This window comes from Artibeus jamaicensis, unplaced genomic scaffold (assembly GCF_021234435.1).
Source record: "Artibeus jamaicensis isolate MK-2021 breed Jamaican fruit bat unplaced genomic scaffold, CSHL_Jam_final contig_490, whole genome shotgun sequence".
NCBI classification, from domain to species: domain Eukaryota; kingdom Metazoa; phylum Chordata; class Mammalia; order Chiroptera; family Phyllostomidae; genus Artibeus; species Artibeus jamaicensis.
Genome location: NW_026521861.1, coordinates 8,452,275 through 8,475,897, shown reverse-complemented (window position 1 = coordinate 8,475,897; position 23,623 = coordinate 8,452,275). Strand labels below are relative to the sequence as shown.

At 49.2% G+C, this 23,623-nt stretch overlaps 1 protein-coding gene across 2 annotated transcripts in view; it reads right to left on the bottom strand.

Annotated features, from left to right (window-relative positions):
* RBM20 (RNA binding motif protein 20) overlaps positions 1-23,623 on the bottom strand; it is a 200,183-nt gene that overhangs the window by 21,725 nt on the left and 154,835 nt on the right. For both annotated transcript variants that reach the window (XM_053668578.1, XM_053668579.1), the window contains exons 6-10: positions 18,797-18,940; positions 16,490-16,621; positions 8,797-8,876; positions 6,388-7,069; positions 87-179 (exon numbers count right to left, since the gene is read on the bottom strand). In XM_053668578.1, the coding sequence (XP_053524553.1) occupies positions 87-179; positions 6,388-7,069; positions 8,797-8,876; positions 16,490-16,621; positions 18,797-18,940 (1,131 nt within the window). The remainder of the gene's footprint in view (positions 1-86; positions 180-6,387; positions 7,070-8,796; positions 8,877-16,489; positions 16,622-18,796; positions 18,941-23,623) is intronic.

Here is a 23,623-nt window from a genome sequence, read left to right as displayed (position 1 = left end):
GGACAGGGACTCCTGTAACTTGGTTCCCAGTGGCTCAATGTGCAGACGGGGCTACACTGTCAGCACCTGGGACCAACCAGTTTTACCTTCTCTGTTGTGTTTTCTGGATCAGAGGACTCTGTTTCTTTCTCCTGCCTGCCCACCAGTGGGGTGTTTTCTTCCACGCCCTCTTTGCCAGCCTTGCCAAAGGAAGCACAGAACAGACCAAATCAACAGCAGCAGTGGCACAGAGAAAAGAGACGCTGAGGCAGTGAGCACAGCTAACAGCTGTTGGGTGTGTTGCACACACACTTCTTTTATCCTCCCAAAACCTCTCAGAGGCAGGTGCTATTATCTTCTTCTTCTTTTTACAGATGAGGAAACCGAGGCTCAGAGAGGTTAAGTAGCTCATTTAAGGTTACACAGACACAAGGAGTCCCAGAAATGTCTTAATGGTGTCTTAATGGTTGGATTGATACCTTTAGGTAATCAGAAACCCCTGGCCAACTGGACATTTTTTGCAGCTGTGAAGCCTGCCGACAGTTGAGGGGTCAAGGGGGAACTGGCCCTGGGGTTAGCAGCCATCATGGCGCCTCACCCCAAAAGATCTGTCTTGGCCATAAAATATCCCATCCAGGCCACTTATGGGTACGAAGGGGGCTGTCACCCACCAGTGCCCCCTCACCTCTCTTGTGCCCGTCTCTGTCCTAGAGCTGCAGCCCCATCTGGCCATCCCTCCCCTCCAGTGTGGTCCCTCCTAATAATGCTCAAGTCAGAGAAACTGAACAATTAAAAGCCATTGTCTGGGTTGAGAATTAGGGTCTCTCATCAGCCTTTAAAACAGGGCTCAGCAAACTGTAGTTCTCAAGCCAAATCTGTCCAATGCCTCTTTTTGTAGTCTGAACTAATGATGCTCTTCACATTTTTAAATAGCTGCATTTTCCATGATTATATAAGTACCTATATAATATCCCCAATTTCACTCCTTAGCCCACACCTAAAATATTTACTATCTTGTGTTTTGTAGAAAAAGTTTTGCAACCCCCATTTCAGTTTTGGGAGGATATTCTCTCATCATTTGATTTTTGGCTGCCAAATCCATGACTATTCCTGGGTTCCCAGGGGCAAAGTGCATTTTCTCAACCTTTCTGGCTGAGGTTGGCTTAAAAAATAAGTGACTGCACTTCTGATTTCTTAAGAGCAGACGCACCCCTCCTGAGCTGAGAAGAGCCAGCTGGTGCAGGCGGGAGCTCAGGGCTGACTGGTTTAACCAGTTACTACCAGACAGGGGAAGACAGTGGAAACCCTCAAGTCCTTACTCTTTCCAGTGTTTGGAGCACAACACCCCACCCGAGCCCCTGCTCAAGTCTCCCAAGTTGACCTAAGGGCACAGCCGCTCCAATGCCTTTTTAGCCATCAGAAGAACCCACAGCTTCTATCAAGAGGGGGCCACTTTCCTTTATTTTTATCTTCCCGAATAAATTATCCATGACCTCCCCTTGTCAAAATACATAACCCACAACCTTCCCAAGCAGTTACTGCAGCCGTACTCCCGAGTCAACACAGTAAAGGGAGCCTCTCCAGTTCAAGCTAGGAGATGGAGGGACAGCCTGGCCAGGCCAGAAGCCCTCCACCAGGCAGACCCCTGCTCTTCCTCCTGCACCCACAAGAAACAGAGCAGTGCCTTTCCGTGCACCTGTGGCCCTGGGACCACTGGTAGGTGACAACAGCAGCTTAAGAGAAACAGACAAATGCTGCCCATGCACCCCACTGCCTGCACCAGCTCAGGGACCAAGATACTAGGTCCCAATTGTTGTTGCAAGCAGGGCTCTGTCACCCTGGGGCTATGGCCTCCATAAGCCACCTCCTAATTGGTCTCCACCTTCTGCTCCAGGTACTCCAAAATGTAAAAGCCACCATGCCCTCACTGCACCTTTTAGCTTAAACATTTCATTTGCCTTCCCTTGCACTTAGGATAAACAAATATCCTTAACCTGCCTCCAAGGCCTGGTGCGATGTGGCCGCTGCTAAAAAATCAGCCTTGCCTCCCACCCTTCTAACCCAGTGTTGCTCCAGCAACACTGGCCTCTAGCCCCTGGGCCTTTGCATATGCTGTTTCCTTTCTCTGCTCTCATGCCTTTTCACCCAGTAAATACCCACCATTCCTTCACATCTCAGTAGTCCCATCTTCACCTAGGGAAGCTTCTGATTGGTTACAGGCAGTGACCGCTGTGTATGCCTCCATCTCCTCCTTAGCACTTAACGCTCACACTCTCATACTCACTTGAGGAATTATTGGATTAGTACATCTTTCCACTAGACCATGAGCTCCATGAGATGAGGGGTCATTTCAGCTTCACTCTCAACGAGCCTTAGTGCTGGGTGCTCCGTGGGTATCGGTCAATAAAAGAACGGAAAGTGGTAGGAGAGCGGGGCACGCACAACAAGTTTGCACCTGCCTCCCAGTGTGTGTGGGTCTCTTGGGCCTGGGCTCTGAACTGAGAATCAGCGGTTTTCTATCTCTCCCTCCTACAGATGGTTTATAATGGCAGCTGCACCTTGGGGACCGCTGGGCTCCCCCTGTCCCATGACAAGTTTTGGTCTACACAGTTTCTAACATGGGGGAAATTTCAACAGATATCTGGACTTGGGTCTCGCTCTAAGGAATGGGAGACCCCACAGCCCAGGGCATGCATTTCTGGATGACAGGCACAGAATGGAGCAGGGCAGTGGCTGTCTGCTTCCAACAGACAGGCCCCTCCTCTCCACCTGGGTTCACTCACATGACCCAGTCTGTGTCGCCTGCCTGGCTTCTCTCCTCTAGGCATCTGGGTCTACAACCCTTGGTCCCCCTTCCAGTGAGGTGGAGGAGTGCTTCTTTCCCATGTCCTCCCAAGTCAGTGACTTCATTTACTCCCTCCCTCCTATGGTCTTGTGGTCAGGGGTGGCTCTTAGGCATGGACCTGGCCACCCATAAACACTGCACAGTCACGGTACCAGCTTCTCCAGTGCGGGCCCTTTCTCCAGAGATCCCAGAAGGTTTCTAACAAGCACAAGCTCATTAAAGTCCTGCAATAGCCTTGTGATCACACCCATTTCGCAATCAAGAAAACTGAGGGAAAGAAGAACGGGGTGTGACCTGGTTCTCAAAAGCCAGGCCTTTGCCCCCAGAGTCTGGGTTTGGTCATTCATTTCTTCAACACAATGTGTAATGAATTGCCCGCGCTAATCTAGGGACTGGGAACAGAGCAGTGAGCACAGCAGACAAGAATTCCTGTCCTTGTGGAGGTTACAATGGGGTTGGGGGGCAGTGGGTAGATGTTAAAAAATAAATAAATAAAGATGTTAGGGGATAAGTTAGGAGAGAGCTGCTACCAAGGAAAGGAAAGCTGGGAGGAAACAGAAGTGTGTCACTGTGATTGTGTGTGGTGGCCAAGATAAACGTGTGGAGAATGTGACAACGACCAGAGACAGAGGAGGGGAGGTGGGACCCACATGGACGCGTGGGTGGGGTTCCTAGGCAGGGCCCGATGGCGGGAGGTGCCTGGCATATTAGAAGACAGACAAGGACACTGTCCTCAGCCCTGTTGTTTTTGTTCCCCAAGTCCCATCCCTTCTGTCTATTACCCGAGTCCTGGGCAGCCCTGTGGGAATCTGGGTTGTTCTAAGATCACAAAAGAGTCTGAGATCAAGGAGGAAAACTCTTTGTTCTGCTGTTATTCCACCAAAGAGTGATGGACTCCCTGGCTTCAAACCCACAGAACCAGTCCGTGGGGGCCCCAACAAGTCCCTGCTGACCCCACTCCAAGGCTACGAGAGACAGAACCCACGAGAGGGACAGATGGTGGGAAAACCCATGAGGCTTTCCGGGAATCATTTTTGCTTCAGGGGCTCTCAGGGTGAGCTACAATGCGAGTCCCCTTAAATGGGCAAGGGTGGTGCAAACCAGCGAAGGGCGGATAACAGCAGGAGAAACGAGGTTACCAAGGAGGAGTCTCAGAGGGTGGGTAGGAGTGTGAAGGGGCAGCTCCACCGCTCTGCTGTGGGGACAGGCGGTTCTCGACTAGCAGTGTGAGCCCTTGCTCTCCACCCCTCTGTGCCTTTCCTTGAATCACTGACCAGTCACTAGCGCCTGGGATACCTCCAAGCATATATAGTTGGCCCTCCGTGCCAGCAGGTTCCCCATCTACAGATTTAACCAACCTCGGATAGAAAGCTCAGAAACTAAAGCTACATTGTTGTTGATACATGCTACGTAGTTGCATCTTTACTGAGCATGTACAGACTTCCTTTTCTTGTCATTATTCCCTAAAGAGTACAGCATAACAACTATTTACATAGCATTTACAGTGTATTAGGTATTCTATAAGTAACCTGGAGATGATTTAAAGTGTATGGAAGAGTGTGTATAGGTTATATGAAAATACCACACCATCTTCTACAAGGGATTTGCGCATCCTCAGATTTTAGTATCCGCAGGGGTTCCTAGAACCAATTCCCAGGGACACTGAGGGAGGACTGTACCCTCTTCTTAAAAACATCCACCCATTCATAAGCCCTCAGGATCCAGTCCAAGTTCTCAGCGAGATGCCGATCCTTCACGTTCCCCCTACCCACCCTCTGGTCTTATCTCCTGACCTTCCTCCTGCTAGGCCAGCCAGGAAAAAAAGTGTGGTGCACTTTGAGATGGACAAAGATCAGTGGGTGTCCTTTCAATGGAATGCTGGGCAGTTCACCAGCACACCCTTCAGGGTATTGAGTTCCACCGGAGTCTGTACCTTAACTTGAACTGGGCTGTTTTACAACTCTGTAAACTGCAGATAACTGATAGTTGAGCAAAAGATTCTTGTCCAGAGAGATGTGAAGGAATTTTATCTGGAGGAGCCGCAATTTTATCTGGTCCTGGGTTCCCTATGAGCGAGGTCAGATTTGCCTCTGTTGGCAAATTCATGTCCAAGTTCTACATGATTGCCTCTACACGTTGCCTGATTTTTAGATTTTCCTTTGAACTGGCTTTTACATCTCACGGTTCCCTCATTCATTAATGAGTTAAATAGCATCTTTGACATGCACCCACTTTATGTTTGCACAAAAGCCAAGATTTTACTTTTGAAAAACACGATCCTTTAATACGCCCTAAAGGTGCAGTCATGCCGACTATGTCCAGGTTTTTCAAGCCACTCTGCCTTTCTCACTTTTGCCCCAGCCGCTTCCCAAACTGCTTTCCCCCCAGTCTCAATGCTCCGCTCAAATGTCTCCCTCCCTGTGCAGAGTCAGCTGCCCCCAGAGCAGCTCACCTGCGCCTCCACTCCAGCACGGGCGGCCCTGGATGTAAACTGTTTCTGTGAATCTGCTTCCACCATTACACCCTGGCCTCCTGCCGTAACATAAACTGTGTCCTGTTCCCCTGTTCACCTCCCTGTGCCTAGCATACCAGCTAGCAAAGTGGCATGCTAAAATAGTGGCCAAAAATGTGACTCTTCAGTGTTCATGGAGCTGAGAACTGGGCTCCTTGTTTGGACTTAATATGGTCACCAATGCCTGGGTCAGGCTAGGAGGCACGCCTGTAGGATTTAAAAAACTGGGTTCTCTGTGTAGACCCCTAACCTCCACTACTCCTCTCCTACTTAAACAAAGGTGGTCTGGCAAGAAGAAAGTGTATCCAAGTCGGACTATGAAGCTGGGACATACCCCAGGTTTTCCCGGTGACCCACTGTGTGAACTGAAGCCACGCAGCAGGTTACAAGCCCTTTCAGAGGCTTCAATGACAGATGCCAGCCAACTGCAGAGCGTTTTTATGACAGTGGAAGTAACACACTGTGGACAGTGCCTAGAGAAACAGGCCACACCCTGGGCGCTCAGTATAATAGTGGGTGGTGGCTGCTGCTCCTTTACCGCCTCCCGTCGCAGCCCCAGGATTGGTAGATGCTTTTGGCAGGAGAGAAGACAGCGGAGCACGGATCTCGTCCGCCCTGGCAGAGTCGGGAGGTGCAAACGCCGTGAGGCACTCCGCCCCGGACACACAGGACACAGAAGACCTTTGCATCGCCCCCCTCCCTCACTTCTGGTGAAGACACCAGGGTGCTATCGCCTTTGGAGCGGGCCATCCAGGAGCACTGCCAGCTCTGCCATTCCCTGGCTGTCTGTCCTTGGGCAACCAACTTAAGCGCCCTGTGCCTCCGTCTCCTCACCTACGGTAATAATTACGTTAGTGGTATGATTACCTCATAGGGCTGCTGGGAGGATTAAATGACCTGACTGGGAAAAAGTGTTTCCCACCGCACCTGGCAGAGAGTAAACATTCACTAAGTGTTTCACTCATTCGGTAGATGTTCCTCATCCCTCTGTTAACATAATCATCCCTTGGGACCTGCCTCTCCTTACCTGGGGAGGAGATTGCGTCATTACCTCATTCTCTGCCGTTCTGCTTTCTTTTCTGTCATCGGCTCCCTCCTGGTCTTTGTCAGGTCTCTTGGCTCTGCTTTTGTCACTCTGTTTGGCCTTGGTGTTCTCAGGGGCCCTGGTGACCTTGGGCTCCAGCCCGCCTTCCTTGCCCGCGTTGTCGTGGTGGGGGTGTCTGCTCTCCCGCAGCCTGGCCTCCTCTTTCCTCTTGGGCCTCCCGGGGGCGTCCTGCTGCTGCTGCTGCTTTAGATACTTGTCCGACTTGCCCTTGGGCTCCTTCCGGTAGTAGCCGTCTTCTCGACTCTTGTAGCTCGACGCGGAGTGGAGGGGGCTGGGGGACCCGGGCCTCGGGTGCTTTTCTCGGTGGCCCCTCGCTCCTGCTCCTTCGAGTCGCTCCTCTAACTCGGCTTTGTCGAGGGGCCTCGGGTAGTGTTTGCGATCATGTGCCCACGTGTCTGTCTTGTCCCGCTTGTCCTCCCCGTTCTCCCTCCAGGGGGCCGGGTCTCGGTCTTCCTCCCTCCTGGTGTAGGGAGAGTGCTCCCAGGAGTCCCGGCCGTTGCCCCAGTCAACCCTCGAGAGGCCCAGGGAACTGTGGGAGGAGCTGCAGGAGGTGAAGCTCGGAGTGTGGGACCTCGGGGACAGTGACCGGCTCACGGGACTGCGAGACCGTGGCCTTTCGGGGCCGTATCTGTGAAGAAGCAAAGGGGAGGCGTGGGTTTTGGAGTGTGCACCTCTCCAGCCCTGCACCCAGGTATCCCCAGGCTCTCCATAGAAGCACCGCCCATAACGCCATCAGCTGGGCAGCACTGCTGTGCGGGTCACACGGACGGGGGCCCAGCAGAAAGCTTTCCTCCTGCCTGGCGTCCGGGAGCAGGGGTTTCCCCCAAGCACAGGTCTGGTTGCTCTGGCCCCGTACTCACCGTGCTCCTGGGATTGCAAGGAATAATCGGGCTGGTCTGGCTCAGCCCAGTCTCTCTTCCTCTCGGAAGTGAGCTCAGCTCTCCTGGGAGTGTGCAGGTGGAGATGTGGGCAGGGTGGTCCTGCTCCAGCCTGATGGGCAAGGCTGCCTAGCGCTCAGGTTCAATGACCCGGCCTCTGGGCTACAAGAGTGAAGCCACCTCTCCACCTCTGCCTCTGTCAGCATAAGGGTGACCTCCTAGACTCAGGTTCCCTTATTGCTCTTCACAGCTTGTTCAGATCCTGGGCTAACTGCTGGGGATCGGGGCGTTGAGGAGGAGAAGGCGGGCTCAGAGAATCCAAAGCCAAAGAACTAGCATGGCATTTTGGGGTTGGGAGAGACCTTAGAGAACGGACCTGGTAGTGCTTTGATGAGGAAACTAAAACCCAGAAAAGGACCCCAAGACCTGCCTAAGGTTCCGAGCAAGATCTCCTAGCTCACCCCACCCCAACCCCCCACCACGGAACTGCAGGAGGCACAGGACGGCTTTACACATACTTTTTAAAGGCAAATAATCGTGGTTTAAAAAAAACAAAGAAACAAAAATCCCAAACCTAAACATCTACATACAAAAATAACACCCCCCTCCCACACATACGCTGTGAAGGTTGTTCAGTTATTTAGCGGGTAAACCATGTACCCAACATTCTAAAAGGATGGGCAATTTTCATTTGGTTCCCAAACCCAGGAAAACCAAGCAGCCCTCACTGACCAGGGGACATGGAGATGCAGCCCCTCTAGGACCGGGCGGCCCCCCAGGACCTGGTGGCCTTGACCACCACAGGGGAACAGCGCAGGCTCAGCCCCTGGCAGTGATGTCAGAGTGCCACCTGAGGCAGGCCTGGTAAGAACCCCAAGATGAGCAGGCCAGGGGCCCACTCCTGCTGCTCTCCACCTTGCCTCTCCACAGGGACTGTCTTTGCAGGGCAGTGACAGTGGCCAACTTGTAGCCACAGCTTGGTGTGGTCACAACTTCAGTTAGGAAACTGAATGCCTTCAGTGTTCACAGAGAGTGGCCAAGTAACTGCTTTTGGGGAGAGCATTTCCATTCCTGTCCCTACACCTACATTTAGCCATGAAACATCAAGAGCTGGGTGTAAACAGAACATGCGCACACACGCACACTTTCAGGCTGTTTTAACCTGAAACTTTTAGACCTGCCTCTAAGCGCCAATTAGTAATAGACCCCTCCTACACTCCTTTCTAACAAAGAAGGAGCCGCTGAGAGGAGCTCGGCATCTCACATTTTCCTGAGGTTTGACCTGAGCTGCGCTTCTGACTGGACTGGTGTGTTTCATCGCACAGAAAAAGGCAGCGTCCAGAAAGGCTGCGGACAGGGCGGGGGGGGGGGGGGGGGAAGGGCGGGGCACGGTGTGAAGGGAAAACCCTCCACAACGATAAAGAGGAGAATGTCCCACTGCCCAGCCTGTGCCCTGAGGTCTGGGGCGGGGCCTCACCTGCCTGCTTCCCGGAACATGTCCCTCTCCCTCTGGGAGTGGATGTCCTGGATGATGGCCGCCACGTTTTTCCCAGGTTTCTAGACAAAGTGAGAGAGGTCACCATCAGGCCAGAGACAGGCTTGCAAGTACCAGAGGGAAGTAGCTAGGCTGTGGGTTCATTGTCCAGTCTACCAGTGGGGAAAACATGCCTTTTTAGGGGGAAAAAAGTTTAACCCAGGGGATGAAGAGCGTGAGCATAATGCTGAACAGTGGTGGGCTGAGTGGTCCAGGGGACAGGGTGTCCATTGAGCTGGGGAAGCAAGGAGCCCGGTGGTCACCCTGCGTGTGCTGGGGAAGAGTAGCATTTGTTCACACCTGCCTCCCACCCTTCCTGCATAAAAGCAAACATCGAGATGTAAAAGGGAGAAAGGGGAAAATGGAAGAAGAGAGAGAGAAGAAGGAGGGAGGGCTGGCGGGCTTTATAACTTGGAAAGAGACTTGAAAATCACTGAATGCAGCCCCTACGTTTTACATGTGTGAAAACCAAAACCCAGAGGGACTGAGGCAGACTTCTGCCTTGCACAAGGCCAGAGTCACCAGCCACACTGTCTTCTAATGTAGACGTTGACTCCTGGAGTAGTGCTGGGTTAAGCAACACGTTCAAGGTCATAGAGATCCTTAGAGAATCGGAACTTGACAATAGGCACTTGACCCGCAAGATCCTTCCCAGGACCCAGGCAGCCCCTGGCTCCAGTGGGCTCCTCCACAGGGTCCACCTGGTGCTCCACACTCGTCTGTGGGTGAGCGGGCAGCACAGGCTGGCAGCCATGGCTCACAGCGGAGGACGCCAGGCGCTCAGAGGCCCCACCCACTCCGGAAATCACTATTTGGTGGCTGTGCCAGAACCGAACCAACCCCAGTCCCCAAATCCCAACCAAAGCCCTTTCCTGAACCCAGAATGGAAAATAATAACAAAACAATAAGAAATAAGTGATGAAAAAAATGGAATTCATGGGCACAAAATAAAGGCAAGAGCGTCTTCCAAAAGAGTACACAGAATCCATCCATTCCATTAAAAGGTACAGAGCAGGGTGAATTTTATGCTGTGTAATTACATCTCGATAAATCAAGAAAAACCTTGGTCTGCAATGTCAACGGTTGATGAAGACTTTTATTAAGAAATTTAATCCATGGCTGTTTTTATCCTCAATTTTTAAATATACTTTATGAAGAATTGTGACATCTCAGAACTACACAAATATGAGAGATCATCGCATATCTCATTTTACAGATGGGAAAACCAGGGCCAGAGACCTGCAGTGAGCCACGTGACCAGTGGGACTGGAATTCTCTGCGCCCTCTGAGAATTCCACCCGTGTCCGCCCTGAGATGGAGGGTTGGGCTGGGGAACTGTGAGTCAGGGAGAGAATGAAGGGACGGTTCATCTCCTGTGGTTTCAGGGAGAAGGGTCAGGGCTGAGACACAGGGAAGGGACGCAAAATGTGCAAGCCAGGAGGGACCTCTAGTCTGTGGGAAATACAAAAGGAAGGAATGGCAAGGAGAAGGCAGGGTGCCTTCCCCGAGGTCGGGAAGGAGGAGGCCCAGAAGCCAGTATGACTCTGCTCAAGAAGAGGCCCAGGAACTGAGCCCTGGTCCGGATACCCACATGAAAAAAGGCCTCAGAGTTTGGCAAATGCTCTCTCTCATCTGATCGTAGCTGTAAGGGTTGACCTTCTAGGAGTGTATGAAAGTGTCACCTAGAGGTCACCAGACCACCCAGGGCTTGCCCTGTCAGCTACCCCTTTATTGACTTAACCTGGACCACAAGCAGAGACCGAGGCCAACCAAGAAAATAAACTGAGGGACCATCTCTCCCTCCCGGCACAGAGCCTCGCGTGGAGCTGGTGCTCCACGGTAACTGTTCCCAGAGGAACCGCAGGAGAGATGCAGGGATGGAGCAGCAGAGAAGAACAGGGAGACCTGCAAAGACTGCGTGCCAGGGCTGCTGGTCACCAGCACTGTGACGCCGCACCCTGAACACTGGCGGCCACTTGCTCTATTGGAAGTCGTAATTCCAAATTGATGGCATTTTCTGGCCCAAAGACCTGAGAAAGGGACAAGAGTGGCCAAAGACTTTCAAATAACATATCGACTTCTCGCAGCCCTAAGGAAGTCCTCAACCTTTCTCTCTAGGCTTGACCTTGTCCTCCTCCTGTGGTTGAGGGTGTAAAGGGGGCAAGTAAAATAAAGTTATAATCACTGCAGAAAAGAGAAAATGGGAGAGAATGGAGCAGGTCTGCACTGATGTTCTGGGTACCTTTTTATTGCAGAAAATTTCAAATACACACAAAAGTAGAGAGAATGGTATACTGAACCCCCTTTTCCATCATCAAGGATTATGACCACTCTTGTTTCACCGATACTCCCACTCTCTTCCCCGCCCCGTCCTGGAGTGTTTTGAAGCAAATCCCAGACACAGCATCTTTTTCATCCATTCTGATTACACTGATGCAGCTCAACATCTCCCCAGGGGACCACCCCCAGTGCTCGGTCACAGTGCTCAGTGGTCACGGTCATCTTGCTGCATTTAAGACGAGGGTGAGATGCCAAGCCCCTTGTGGTCCTAGCTAAGTGCTGTCACACTCACAGGGAAGCACCAAGGCCTGAGGATCTCCCCCAGGAAGAGCAGCTCCATGGCTCTGCCGCCAGCGGGCTGGGTCATCTGGGGCCCAGGCTCGCTGCCTGTGAGAGACTCACTTACTTCATCTATGAGGTGAGATAATGAGGCCCATCTGGCATCCACCGGGAGCCTCCGGGCATGGCAGGCAACGCTGACAAAAACCACAAGTGCTGGACCAACATGAAAGAAGCTGCGAGAGGGCTTCCTGCCCTCTGACCCCTCCTCTGCTGTTTCACATGCCTCAAGTGTCCTGGGAAGATGCTGAAACCTTCCGGAGGGCCCTGAGCTCGTCAGAGCCTTGCTGCCGCCATGGCCTGGTTGTTTTCAGCATCGCTGTGTCGTCCAGGCTCCGCATCTCTTCCCACCCGATTCCCCTACCCGGAAGCCCCCTCTCTGCCTGGGTCCTTTGTCTCATTCTTCATGGCCCTACTCAGTAATCTCTCCCTTCTTGACACAACCAAGTTACACTGCCTTTTGTCACTAAGCTTCTACAAGCTCCTGTACTTATGCACTCATGCTTAAATCTTGTATCATTTTGCACAAGAATAGCTTGTCTCTCCAGTTAGACAACAAACTGTCCCCGTGTGAGACCATGTCTCACGCTCACTGTAGCTCTCGGCACATAGTCTTACATGGAGGAGACCCTCAGTCATCGTTTGCCGATTTCATCTTCCTGAGAGCAGCATGGACCATCCCCAAGACTGCTGCCCAGGGCCAGAGACCCTCTGTGTGGCTAGGAGGCTGGCAAGGCCAGTGGCTCTGAAACCAGGCCCTCTGCCCCCAAACCACCTAACAGCCTCAATCTCACCCTAAACCTACTGAAGGAGAAATCTGGCAGGATCTAAAAACTGCCCTGACAATTCTCTGATGCAGTGACTGGGAGGCACTGGTTCAAAGTATTCCAAGTTCCCTCCCACATGTAAGAGCCTATCCTTCTGGGGGAGTTTTAGAGAACCAACCAGAGAATAATTCAATCTTCTTGTCCAGGTCTGCAGGAAGAAAAATACTCACTTGTTGCTGCTAAGGATTTTCTCTGTCTCATTCATCCCATGCACTGGTTGGATACCTGTCATGTGACAGGTTCTGCCCCAAATGCCTCCACCACGAACAGTGTTTAGGGAGACTGCATTTTGGCATGAGGAATACGCAAGACAGGAAATGAAAAGGGCCTTAAGACCTCTTCTTTCTCCCCCTCCATTTTGCCTGGTGAGCAAAAGCTAAGGTTAGAGGAGAAAGACCAATCAAAATTTCCCCCACCTCTGCAAGCCCCAGTGGGACCCTATGTGGTGGCTCCTTTGGCTCAGACACACGTATGGATACAGTGTTTGGCTGTTTCCCTCCCCGCAGTCATTTCCCTTTCTCCACCCCTCCTCCGAGGATACAGCAGGTGACACGGACCTCGCCAGCTACCGCACAGCCACCCCCTGGGCATAGAGATTGTTTCAGGAAAGGACACATGTCCTAAACTGGCCCGATGATCAGAGTGACTCTCGGGGCTTCCGTGGGAGCTGCCAGGAAGAACTTGGGCTCGCTCTTGTTGAAGGAAACGGGAGGATGAGAAACCAGAGCTGCCGAAGTCAATGAAGCCATCACGCCACCTAGAGGAGACAGCCGGGGGCTGCCGGGGGCTGCCCGGGGCCATCCCAGGGACACCCCAAAACAAAAGCCAAGGGAGCAGAAAGCAGCGTGGAGAGAGGCCAAGTCCTAACACCATGACTTGGGCCCTGACTCTAGCCATACCTGCAGCCAGGCTACTCCTGTACTTTTTATTCACATGAGCCAATAAATTCACTCATTTCTTTCCTTCTTTCTTCTTTTTTTTTTTTAACTTTAGTTAATATGCTTGCTTAATTGATACAAATTTCTGTTCCTTGCAAATTCTAGCTGATTGATTCTAGCTGAGAAAATTCTAGCTGATGTCAACTTAGGGACCATAATGCATGCATTGCTGTGTAGTTGAAACATGCTTTGGGATGCTTTCACATAGAGGCAGTATGAAAGCTTTGGGGAGCTGAAACCCCTTATGAAAGGTGAGAAACAGTGTGTTCTAGACCCTGGCTGCTCCAAGTGTGCTCTGAGGACCAGCTGCATCAGCAGCTGTGGGAGCCTGTTAGCAATGCAGAATCACAGTCCTGTCTGAGACCTACTGAATAGAAATTTTAACAAGTTCTATTTGAGAAGCTCTGTTAGAATACCACTGCTGCGTACGGGCTGGGTGGCTATAGCAAATTACCACGTTTCTCTCTGATTTTTCACATGGACAATGGAGATCATAATAACACAGTGTAGGGATGTGGCTATGGTGCAAAACCAAAACAGTCCTAGGTTTTAATCCTGGCTCTTCCTGTAACTAGGATCTTGGGCCAGTTACCGAACTTCTACAAGCCTCAGTTTCCTCATCTGTGAAAGTGAGTTTAACACTACTACCTATTTGACAAAACTGATGGAAGAATTACAGGAGACAATGTATTTACGTAAAGTGCTTGGCACATTGCTTGACTCAGAGTAACAGGACTCAATCAAAGCTACATACACTTGTTCTTATTGTTGTACTGTTATAATTACTGTTATTGTCCACCCTACATACCTCACAGGAGGGAGGAGTGTGAGACTCAAAGAGACAATGTAAGAAAAAGGCGCTCAGAACCAAAGGACTCAAGGTATGGTCCTTTACTAACCTGGATCCTGAGGCTCAGAGTTACAGCAGCTTGTCCAAGCTCATCAAAGCAGGGAGGGGCAGGGCCCAGGGTGGCACCTCCACCCTCCAATCCAGCGTAGCTCACAGGGTGTGGGTGGAGATGTTTTGCCTGTTCTTCTCCAAACAGACTGAGCTCCACGAGCTTCCTGCCTCCACATCCACGGTGCTACCCACTTGCTGCCCACTGCCCACACTGGGCACAACATTTGCTGAACGCAAGCCTCGACCATATGACTTTTTAATCTGTGGTGCATTCACCACCCCAAACTACCTACCTCCCCTGGTAAGGTACTGTAGTGCCTCAGTGCCTTAATTTGAGAGGCTGAGTACTGCTATTAATCTTAATTAGAAATTACAGCAACACTGTATTTGGAGACCAAAACTCCACTGGCCAGTCCTCACACAAATCCAACTTCAGCCCCTGGGGAAAATCCAGAAGAATAGGAACTCCAGCTGGGCGGAGAGTGGGGTGCGATCTTTCACTTGTCTGAGAAAAGTCACGTGCTTTCATTAGTCAGAAAAAAATGCCAGTTCCTGCCAGAACTGTTGGCAAAGGAACTTCAGAAGCAAGACTGCAAGCAAAGCAGAATCGGGGCTTTGGAAACTGGTTGACATGTACCCGATCTACATATGCAGACCTGCCAGAACGCTGTCCCGGCCAGAAACAGCCTCCCAGCCCTTGTCTGATGTCAACCTCAAAGGCAGTTTGAGGGCTGTGGGTCTTAAACAGAATGGACCCCAGGTAAGTGTGGGATGAGCTGAAGTGACCTGGGAAATCCCTATGACACAGGACAGTAGAAAGCACAAGATGAAGGTAGATTTAAACACAAATCTAGCATTAGTGACAATGAATCCAAATGGGTGAAGTGCTCTAGTTAAGTGGACTCCTGCAGACCATGAACAGAAGCACCAAAAAAAAAAAAAAAAAAGCAGGGCAAACGCCTTGAAAAGAAACCTTGTACCAGAGAAGACCCAGATGGAATAGCCAATAACCATAGAAAAGAATGCTCAATTTCCGTCAGTAACCGAGAATAAAAAGTAAAACCACGATAAACCATCACACCCTCCCCAGATGGGCAAAAATTAAAGAGTCAGATAAGACAAAATATCCGTGAGAACACGGACCATTGAAAACTCTCAGTTTCTACTAGTAGGAGTGTAAATGTGAGACGACTAATTTTGAAAAGAGCTGCTACTATCCAGTAAATTGGAGGGTCTGCCCGCCCCCGATCCGGCAGTTCTACTCCCCGAGTTCTGTGCATGTCGGTGCACATGTGCACAGGACAGCATGTTTGAGGACGTCACCGCGGCATTGTCCCTAACACCCGAAAACTGGAAACACTTCAAAATGTCCATCAACATAGGCATGGGTAAATAAGTTTGTAGTCACACAATGGAAATTCATACAGCAATGAAAAGAGACACACCCAAGATGAAAGGCATAATGTTGAATGAAAGAACACAGACTCCTTTCCTATGCGGTTCAAAAATAGACCAGACTAAACTGTACTGTTACGGGAGGCAGATTTGGTGGAAGAACTGTAAGTTGAAGGAAATGTTTATCCTCAAAGTCTCAAGAGTGGAGAGGGGAGGGTTGAGTGTGAGGAGGGACTGGGGGGGGGGCCTTCTGGGGGTCTTGGTGTCCTGTTTCTTGACTTTGGGGGTGGTTTTATGGGGCTTATGGGATTTCATCCATTAGTGCTTTTTAAACAGTGTAGTGCACAATTAGTCACTTTTCTGTATGCATGTTGTACTTCACAGTGAAACAAAGAAAAGACAAATGTAGGACAAGCTAAAATAAAAACAAAAGCCCTATTTGGAATTGTCTGAATTCATCCCCGAGTTCTGACAGTGGCCAATTCAGTCATGTGCTGTTTAGGAGAGTCTCAGTGAGGCCGAAGACAGAAATATGGAGAACGGAGGAGAGAATGAGAGAACAAGGAGGGCGATGGAGGAAAGAAGTTACTGAAGACCTGCGTGGGTAGAGAAGGAGGTTACATTCAGGGTTTATGCCTGGAACTTCCACTTCTGAAAAGCAAGCACCTTTCCCTTCTGTCTTTATCTTTTAAGACTCTCCTACAAATCCTGTGAGTCCCAGGTAGTCAGTCATCCTGTCTCAAGCATCCCTTTGCATTTTGTACTTACATCAATGAGCAGGGTTCTTGCCATGTTATAATGGTTTGCCTTCCCACGTGATATCCTCAAAGGCGGTGGGTAATTTTTGCATCTTTCCTGGCCTCTCCTTCCTGCCAGCACTTAGGACAGTACCTGACCACGAGGAGACACTTGGCTGGTGCTTGTTGAATGACTGAATGAACAAGGGAATGCTTTACCTTCAGCTGCAGCTCCTTGTATCTCTTAGACATCCGAATGAGCAACTTCTCACCATTGATCATGGCAGATTTTTCTTGGTAATACTGGACCATGGCCTGAGCAGCTTCTGTGTAAGCCATCTCCAAAAAGGCCTAGGAAAGAACATCCAGTACAAGGTATGATTCCATGTATATGAAGTTCAAGAATAGGCAAAACAAATCAATGGTGATAGAAGTGAGAGTTCAGCGTCCCCCTGGGAAGGGGCGGGGTTTTGACTGGGAAGGGGGCATGAGAAACCTTTCCAGGTTCTGGGAATGTCCCGTATCTGGACCTGTGTGGTAATTACACGGGTGTACACATGTAAAAAATTAATGGAGTTGTGCACTTAAGACTAGTGCACTTTAGAGTATGTATTTCAAACCTCAATAAAAAGAAAAAAAAACAGTACAAGGAAGAGTTCTCTTTGATCCCATCTGTTCAAAGAGACCTATTTATTAACTCCACCAAAAGAGCTCATTATAAGATGGCCCCTCTCCTAATCCCCATGGTTACCAAACATGGTTCTTAATTATGTATGTCCACCCTGGACTACAGCAGGCCGCAGGAGCCCCTCTGGGGTGGGAGGGTCCATTAACCGACAGTTTCCCAGGGGAAGCCATAGAGCAGGGGAGAGTGAGTGTCTTGCACAAGTGACCTTGGGCCGATCCCTGCAATGGCAGAAGACAGAGGCACAAGCCCTGGGTATCTGAGCTTCACTTTCTTTATGAAGAAAGAAACATACTAAAACTTACAAAGAAATAGGCTTTTCCATTTGATCAGTGTCTACAGAGACTCTCTAAATAGGTTGTTTTGACCGACCTGTCAGTTTACCCCAGGAGCTGTGGTGGGTTCATCATTGTCACTGTGTCTTAGATTTGTTTGCTTGGTACCGATCTGGTCCCTGATGTCGAGAAGGAAAAGTGATCCGTGACAGAAGGGCCCTCACTGTGAGCGCCTACTCTGCCGTTCCCCTGAACAAACGCATCCTCCCTCCTTCCCTCACCCTTGTTTTTGAATTTCCGATACACTCTTCTGCACACTGCCACAGTCTATGGCACAGTGTGGGCGACTAGAGGCAAGATTATTTAGTTGTATTCAAATCTGCCACCCAACTTTCTAAGTGTCTCTTTGTTCCTGGAAACATTGTAGTCCCTGTAGTTCTCACCTGTCAAATGCGAGTAATGCTACCGTATTTTGGCATGTATAACGTGCACTTTCTTTTACCCAAATTTTTGAGGGAAAAATAAGGATGCTCGTTATACATGGGTATAATGATTACACACCATGGGTATAATAATGGGTATAATAATCCCATGTATAATGTGCACAACACATGGTTTGCATTGTACACAGGAGCAAATTATACACGGCAAAATACGGTAATTCAATGACTTTCCCTGCATTCATGTTCCAAACTGAACTGTGGACATTTACCCAAAATAGAATGCTGAGAAGTAGGAACAAAGAGACAAAGTGGAAAACCTAAGCCCGGGTCCATGGAGGAAGACCACTGATGATCTGCTGTGGCTATCTGCAAAGTTCATGCTTTGATTAAGAAAAGAATTTCTCTTACGTCTGCTACTCTTCTTCATAAAATAAAAATATTATTAATAAGCAAACAGAAAATATTTTTATTTCTCATCATTCTCTGTATAAACTCCCCCTTAGACTTTAGAAATGAAGACCAGCATATTAACTCCCATGGCCTCAGTCAGTCCCCGAGGGTTAAGGGTTCATAGCTCCTTAGACTTACCAGGCGTCCATCAGTTCCCACCTGTTCCCCTGCTGTGCAACCCAAGGGGCTCGGATGCTATCACCAAGAATCAGTGAAAATCCCTGTTCTCAGTTGCCGGCTGTCTCCAAAGCCAGGCCCTCAGTTTTATTTTCTAAAACTGTATCATTAGCTCAGGGGACTGGTAATACCGTCAAGACTCAAGTCCGTGGCTAGCCATTTTAGGGGTCAGTGCTCAGGTTCATGGGTATCTGTTTTGGGGGCCAGTTAGCTTTTCCATATTAATGAGCACCTCATTCCAAAGCACTTCCTCACCTCCAGGCAACCCACAGAGGCCTGTAACCATCCCAAGAAGGGTAAGGTGAAACAAGAGGAAGCAAAACACCACCATCGCCAGAAACCTCTGTGCTTTACCCACTGGAGTCCACCTGTGTTTCCCTCTTTATGTTAAGAACAGCTTCTTAAAAAAGAAAAAGGACACGTTATTGCGCCGGATAGACCAACAGCAATGCATGACGGAGCTGGTACAGACCGGTGTGAACGTGCGCGGACCCACCTGATTCGTAGACTTCATGAGGATGTAATTGGTGACCTTTCCAAAGGGCAGCCCCAAGTTAATGACGTCATTCTCCGTGCAGCTCCCTTCTGGAAGATTGCAGATGTGCACCACGCGGCCAGCGCCTGCCTTCCGCTGCACGAACTGGGAGAGACAGAGCGGTGGCTGGTCTTCAGAGGACATTTCCCCGGTGCCCTCTGTGCCAGCTGTTCCTAATGACCGTCTTCCTCCCAAATAGTGACTGAGAAACTATACCTGACACAGAAACAGCCCCATTCACACACGCAAAACACTGGTTTCATGTCATCTATTTATGCAAAAGAGTCACAACATTTTTAATGAACGGTCACATCCAGGGCTTTGAGGAAACACACATTGCTGGTGGGAGGTTTTCTACAATCTTTTGAGAATATATGTGAGCGACAGCATGTAAAACTGAAAACATACACAGCCTGTGGTCCTGCCACCTCACATTTGGAAATTCACCCTACAGAATAAATGCATCTGTATGTAAATATGTAGGTACATGGATAATTTGTTGCAGTAATTTATAAGGTGACATAAAAATTTGGAAACAGCCCTGGCTGGTGTGGATTGAGCGCTCGCCTGTGAACGAAAGGGTTGCTGGTTCGATTCCCAGTCAAGGCACATGCCTGGGTTGCGGACCAGGGCCCCAGTAAGGGGCGCATGAGAGGCAACCATGCATTGATGTTTCTCTCCCCCTCTTTCTCCCTCCCTTTCCCTCTCTAAAAATAAATAAATAACATCTTTCTTAAATTTTGATAATTATTGAAATTGGGGGGTGGGGATATGGGGTTCCTTATACTAGTGCTGACTCTTCTGTTTGTCTGAAAATTTCCCCAAAGACAAAAATGTCAAAGGATATTGGCAGAAGCAAAAGGGAAGTGAGGGTGTGTACCGACTTGTCAATACTGGCTTTCTTCAAAGAGCAGAACAGAAAATCAGGAAGGGAAGAGACATGTCACCTTTTTCTTACATACTTCATATTGTCCAACTTATATTTTTAAAGGTTCCAATGAGTTAAAAAAGGACGTAGACAGGATTTGTGGGACCCTAATGCACACACACAGACACCCACGGCACAGCAGTGCAGGGAAGTGGCTTTCCAAACTTCGCGGGCCTTTGGAATCCTTTCTTCAAACAAAAGCTTGCTGACCAGTTCCAGATATGTGACACGTAAGAGGAGATGCTCTAGACAGACTTTGGGGTCCAGCCCTTTGCTGCCACACTCCAGCTGGCGGTCCCATAGGCACCTCTGAGGAACACAGTTTGGAAGCTAAGACCTAGGCCTAATCAAAGCTGTGGAGGAAGGAGGTGTGTCTGTTCTGTCCGTGCAAACCTTCATCAGCCTGAGTCTCCAGGAGGATTTGAGAATCAGTAACCATAAGCCAACCCAGCGTGGATGAGAAGGGTGCCATTTTTCTAAACCCAAATCACGTTCTCATAGCACACCCTATATGTGCGTAAGCACCACTTAGTATATGATAATGTGAACTTTAACACTTGATTACACTAATGTGTGGCTGGCTGGCTAAGCTAACACAGCGGGAAAGTCTGAGGTCCCATCCCTAGTGAGGCCCAATACTTGTGTGATTCTACCACAAAAAGCCCTTACTTGTCCCATTGGGGCTAAGGACAATTAGAGTATCTAATAACCTCCTTTTATGATCCAGCCCTAAAGTAGAGAAACCCAACTGCCCCTTTCCCCATCTGCGATGTCCAGAGGTCAAACACTTTCCCAGAGGGGAATGGGACTTAGTCTGTGGCCCAGGTGGCTCCCAGGGCTCTCCAGGGACAACAGGAGCAGGGCAATGAAGAGGCAGGATCAGTGCCTCCCTGTAGAGAAATGGTCCCCATGAAGAGGCTGACCCAGCTGAGCACTCAGGTGAGGCAATGTGGTCGATCCTCTGAGCTGATCAACAGGAGGGCTGAGGCTGGGCTCTGGCCCACCGCCTCCCAGCGTGGTGTGTTTCTGCCCCACGTGACTTTGCTGTGCTTGGCCTGGGCTAATGTGTGCTTGGACAGCAGAGAGACACGCAGAGTGGTTCTGGGCCCAATCCCCTCTCCAGTTGCTTAGTGACCAGGCACAAGGGCTGGTGCCTGTCTCATTGTATCCACCAGACTGAAAAAGCAACTGGAGAGAGGCATTGCATTCAAGCGGGAGTGCAACAAAAGCTGCCGCAGGGCGGTGGAGCAGGCCTTGGGAGAATAAACACCCTCACAGCTGCCAGTCACCGGAGAACAAGATGAGTTCATGCTGCAGAACTTGTTAGAGAGGCCCTCAAATAATGGGCCTCAATTAAGGTTTTCATTCAAATTTTAAAAATGTATTCCATGAGCACTGTTTCCTCCCAAGGTTTTAAATCAGAAATAGAAGTTGCATTTTATGGAGTCTTTTGTTGTCATTTAAAGTAATCACGAGATCATTAGTATTCTTCCAGTATTCACCCAATTGGTGGACTGCAAGTAGGTTCTAGGGGTGCCAAGGTGTCGACCCCTCAGGGTGGAGGCCCAGGACCTCCAGTGGCCAGGGGCGGCGTCTTCAGTGCACCAGCGTGCTTTAGTGCAAAATTTTAAAGTAAGCCATGAAATGAAAATCTGGAGACTCTCTGTTCAGGGTTTGCTTCCTATTGTGTCTGACTTCAGGGCATGTGGAAAAGCCCTGTCCAGTTACAAGAAAAAGGTTTATGTGTTGCAGGCATACCCTGTTTTATTGCACTCTGCAGACGTGGCATTTTTTTCACAAGTTGAAGGCAAGACTCTCCGCCAGCAAAAAGATTATGACTCTCTGAAGGCTCAGGTAGTAGTTGTTAGCATTTTGTTTTTAGCAAGAAAGTATTTTTAAATTAAGATATGTACCGGCCCCCGGCTGGTGTAGCTCAATGGATTGACCACAGGCCTGTGAACCAAAGGATCGAGGTTCGATTCCCAGTCAGGGCACATGCCTGGGTTGCAGGCCAGTTCCCAGCAGGGGATGCATGAGAAGCAACCATATATTGGTATTTCTCTCCTTTTCTCCTTCCCTTCCCCTCTAAAGATAAATAAATTAAAAATCTAAAAAAAATAATAAAAGGATATGTACTGGTATGTTGTGTTTTTAGACAAAATGCTATACTGCATGCTTCACAGACTGCAGGATAGAGTAAACACATGGACTGGGAAACAAAAACACAGTGACTCTCTTTATTGTGGTGGTCTGGAGCCGAACTTGCAAAATCTCCAAGGTGTGCCTGTATATTCTTTTGCAAATATTTGATTTAGGAAAATTCAGTCTGCATTCTTTTCTGTCATCAATCTAAAATATCTTTTTGTTTTAAACTTGATTAGGTTCAAAATCATATTTGATTTCTAAAAGCTATATATGTATATGTGTATATATATGTACACACGTACACACATAAAGGCACCTTAATGTATTCTTGACCACTTTATATAAACATGGTTGTTTTTGCCATGTGCCCACTGGCAGATCTAAATGATGCATGAGAAAGTTAGGGAGGGAGGAAAGTGAGCAGGTATGAGGAAGGAAGAATGGCATCTTTAGGTGGTACATCTGGAGTAAAATTTGTTCACGGTGGGGGTGGGGGAGGGTGGCACAGATAACCCTGAGTGTCTTCGAGCGGGCAGCACAATGCTGCACAGTAATCCCCAGCCTGGGCTGTGGGGAACCACCCTGCCTAGTTTCAGAAGCTGTAACCCACCATGGCTAAGGCTGAGTGAGAGACCTTGGGACCATAAGCCACTAAGGAGACAAAGCTTATCTCCCTGGCAGGGGCACCGCTTCTGCCCCCTTTTACTTCACCCTGCTTGGTCTCGAGCCTGACCAGTTAGCCAATGTCAGATAAGATTCATCAAGGGAGGAACAACCTAAGACAGGCATGGTCACGAAGAGGTCCTCAGGGAAGAACTTGGAAGGGCTAGAGAAAAAGGGGGTGATGGACCCTCACCCTCAGCTTTGACATTGCCTGAGCCCTCTTTCTGTCTGCAAGAAGTCTCCTGATCTCTTGGCTGCCTTACTTCCACTGCCTGACTTAAGCCTCAAACAATGACAGAGGAGGCTGCAGCCCTGGACTGGAACTAGCAGTTCCCTGGGGCAATCAGACCTAAGAAAGAATACATAAAATCCTGTGAAACCTGCTTTGCTAAGAATGTCCTCAGTTTTCTGATAAGGGTTGAAGGAAAAATGAGTTTGTTCCACAAAGGTTTATAGCCCTTTAGTTAACTGACCCTGACTCAGAATAAGCCCTCGTAGTTCTTTGTATATTATCTATTGTTTGATCCTTACTGCCTGACAGTGATTGATGAGTTTTACATATACACCCTGTAATTCCTGTGCAAACTGAACCCAATAAAAGCCCATTGAGGAAAAGGCTCTGGGCCTTTCTCCTTTGAGAGACTGGCTACCTCTCCTCCCCAAGCAGATCATGTCTTGGTAGACTTATTCTCATCTGGACAGGGCGAGGGGCCTGAAGGCAGAGCCTCCCCACATCGGATTCTAAGTCCTTTCCAGTCTTTAGATAATAATATCTTAAGGGAGAAACATTACTTTTGACATTTGAAGAATCTGAGTTGAGGTCATACTTTGAGTATTTTGACTCTATCAGTGCAGTGGCCCTGGTTAGATTTTAGGCTACTCAGAGAGCATGACTGGTGCGTCTGTGTTTCTGATGAACATAAATGGATAACTCGTTAATTACTCACTAATACAAGTACTTTGGCAGAGACAGAACTTTTCCATACAGGAAATGAAGGACAGCGGCTGCTGGAGGTAGGAGTAAATGATTAAAAGGGGTTTTGGCTGGGAAA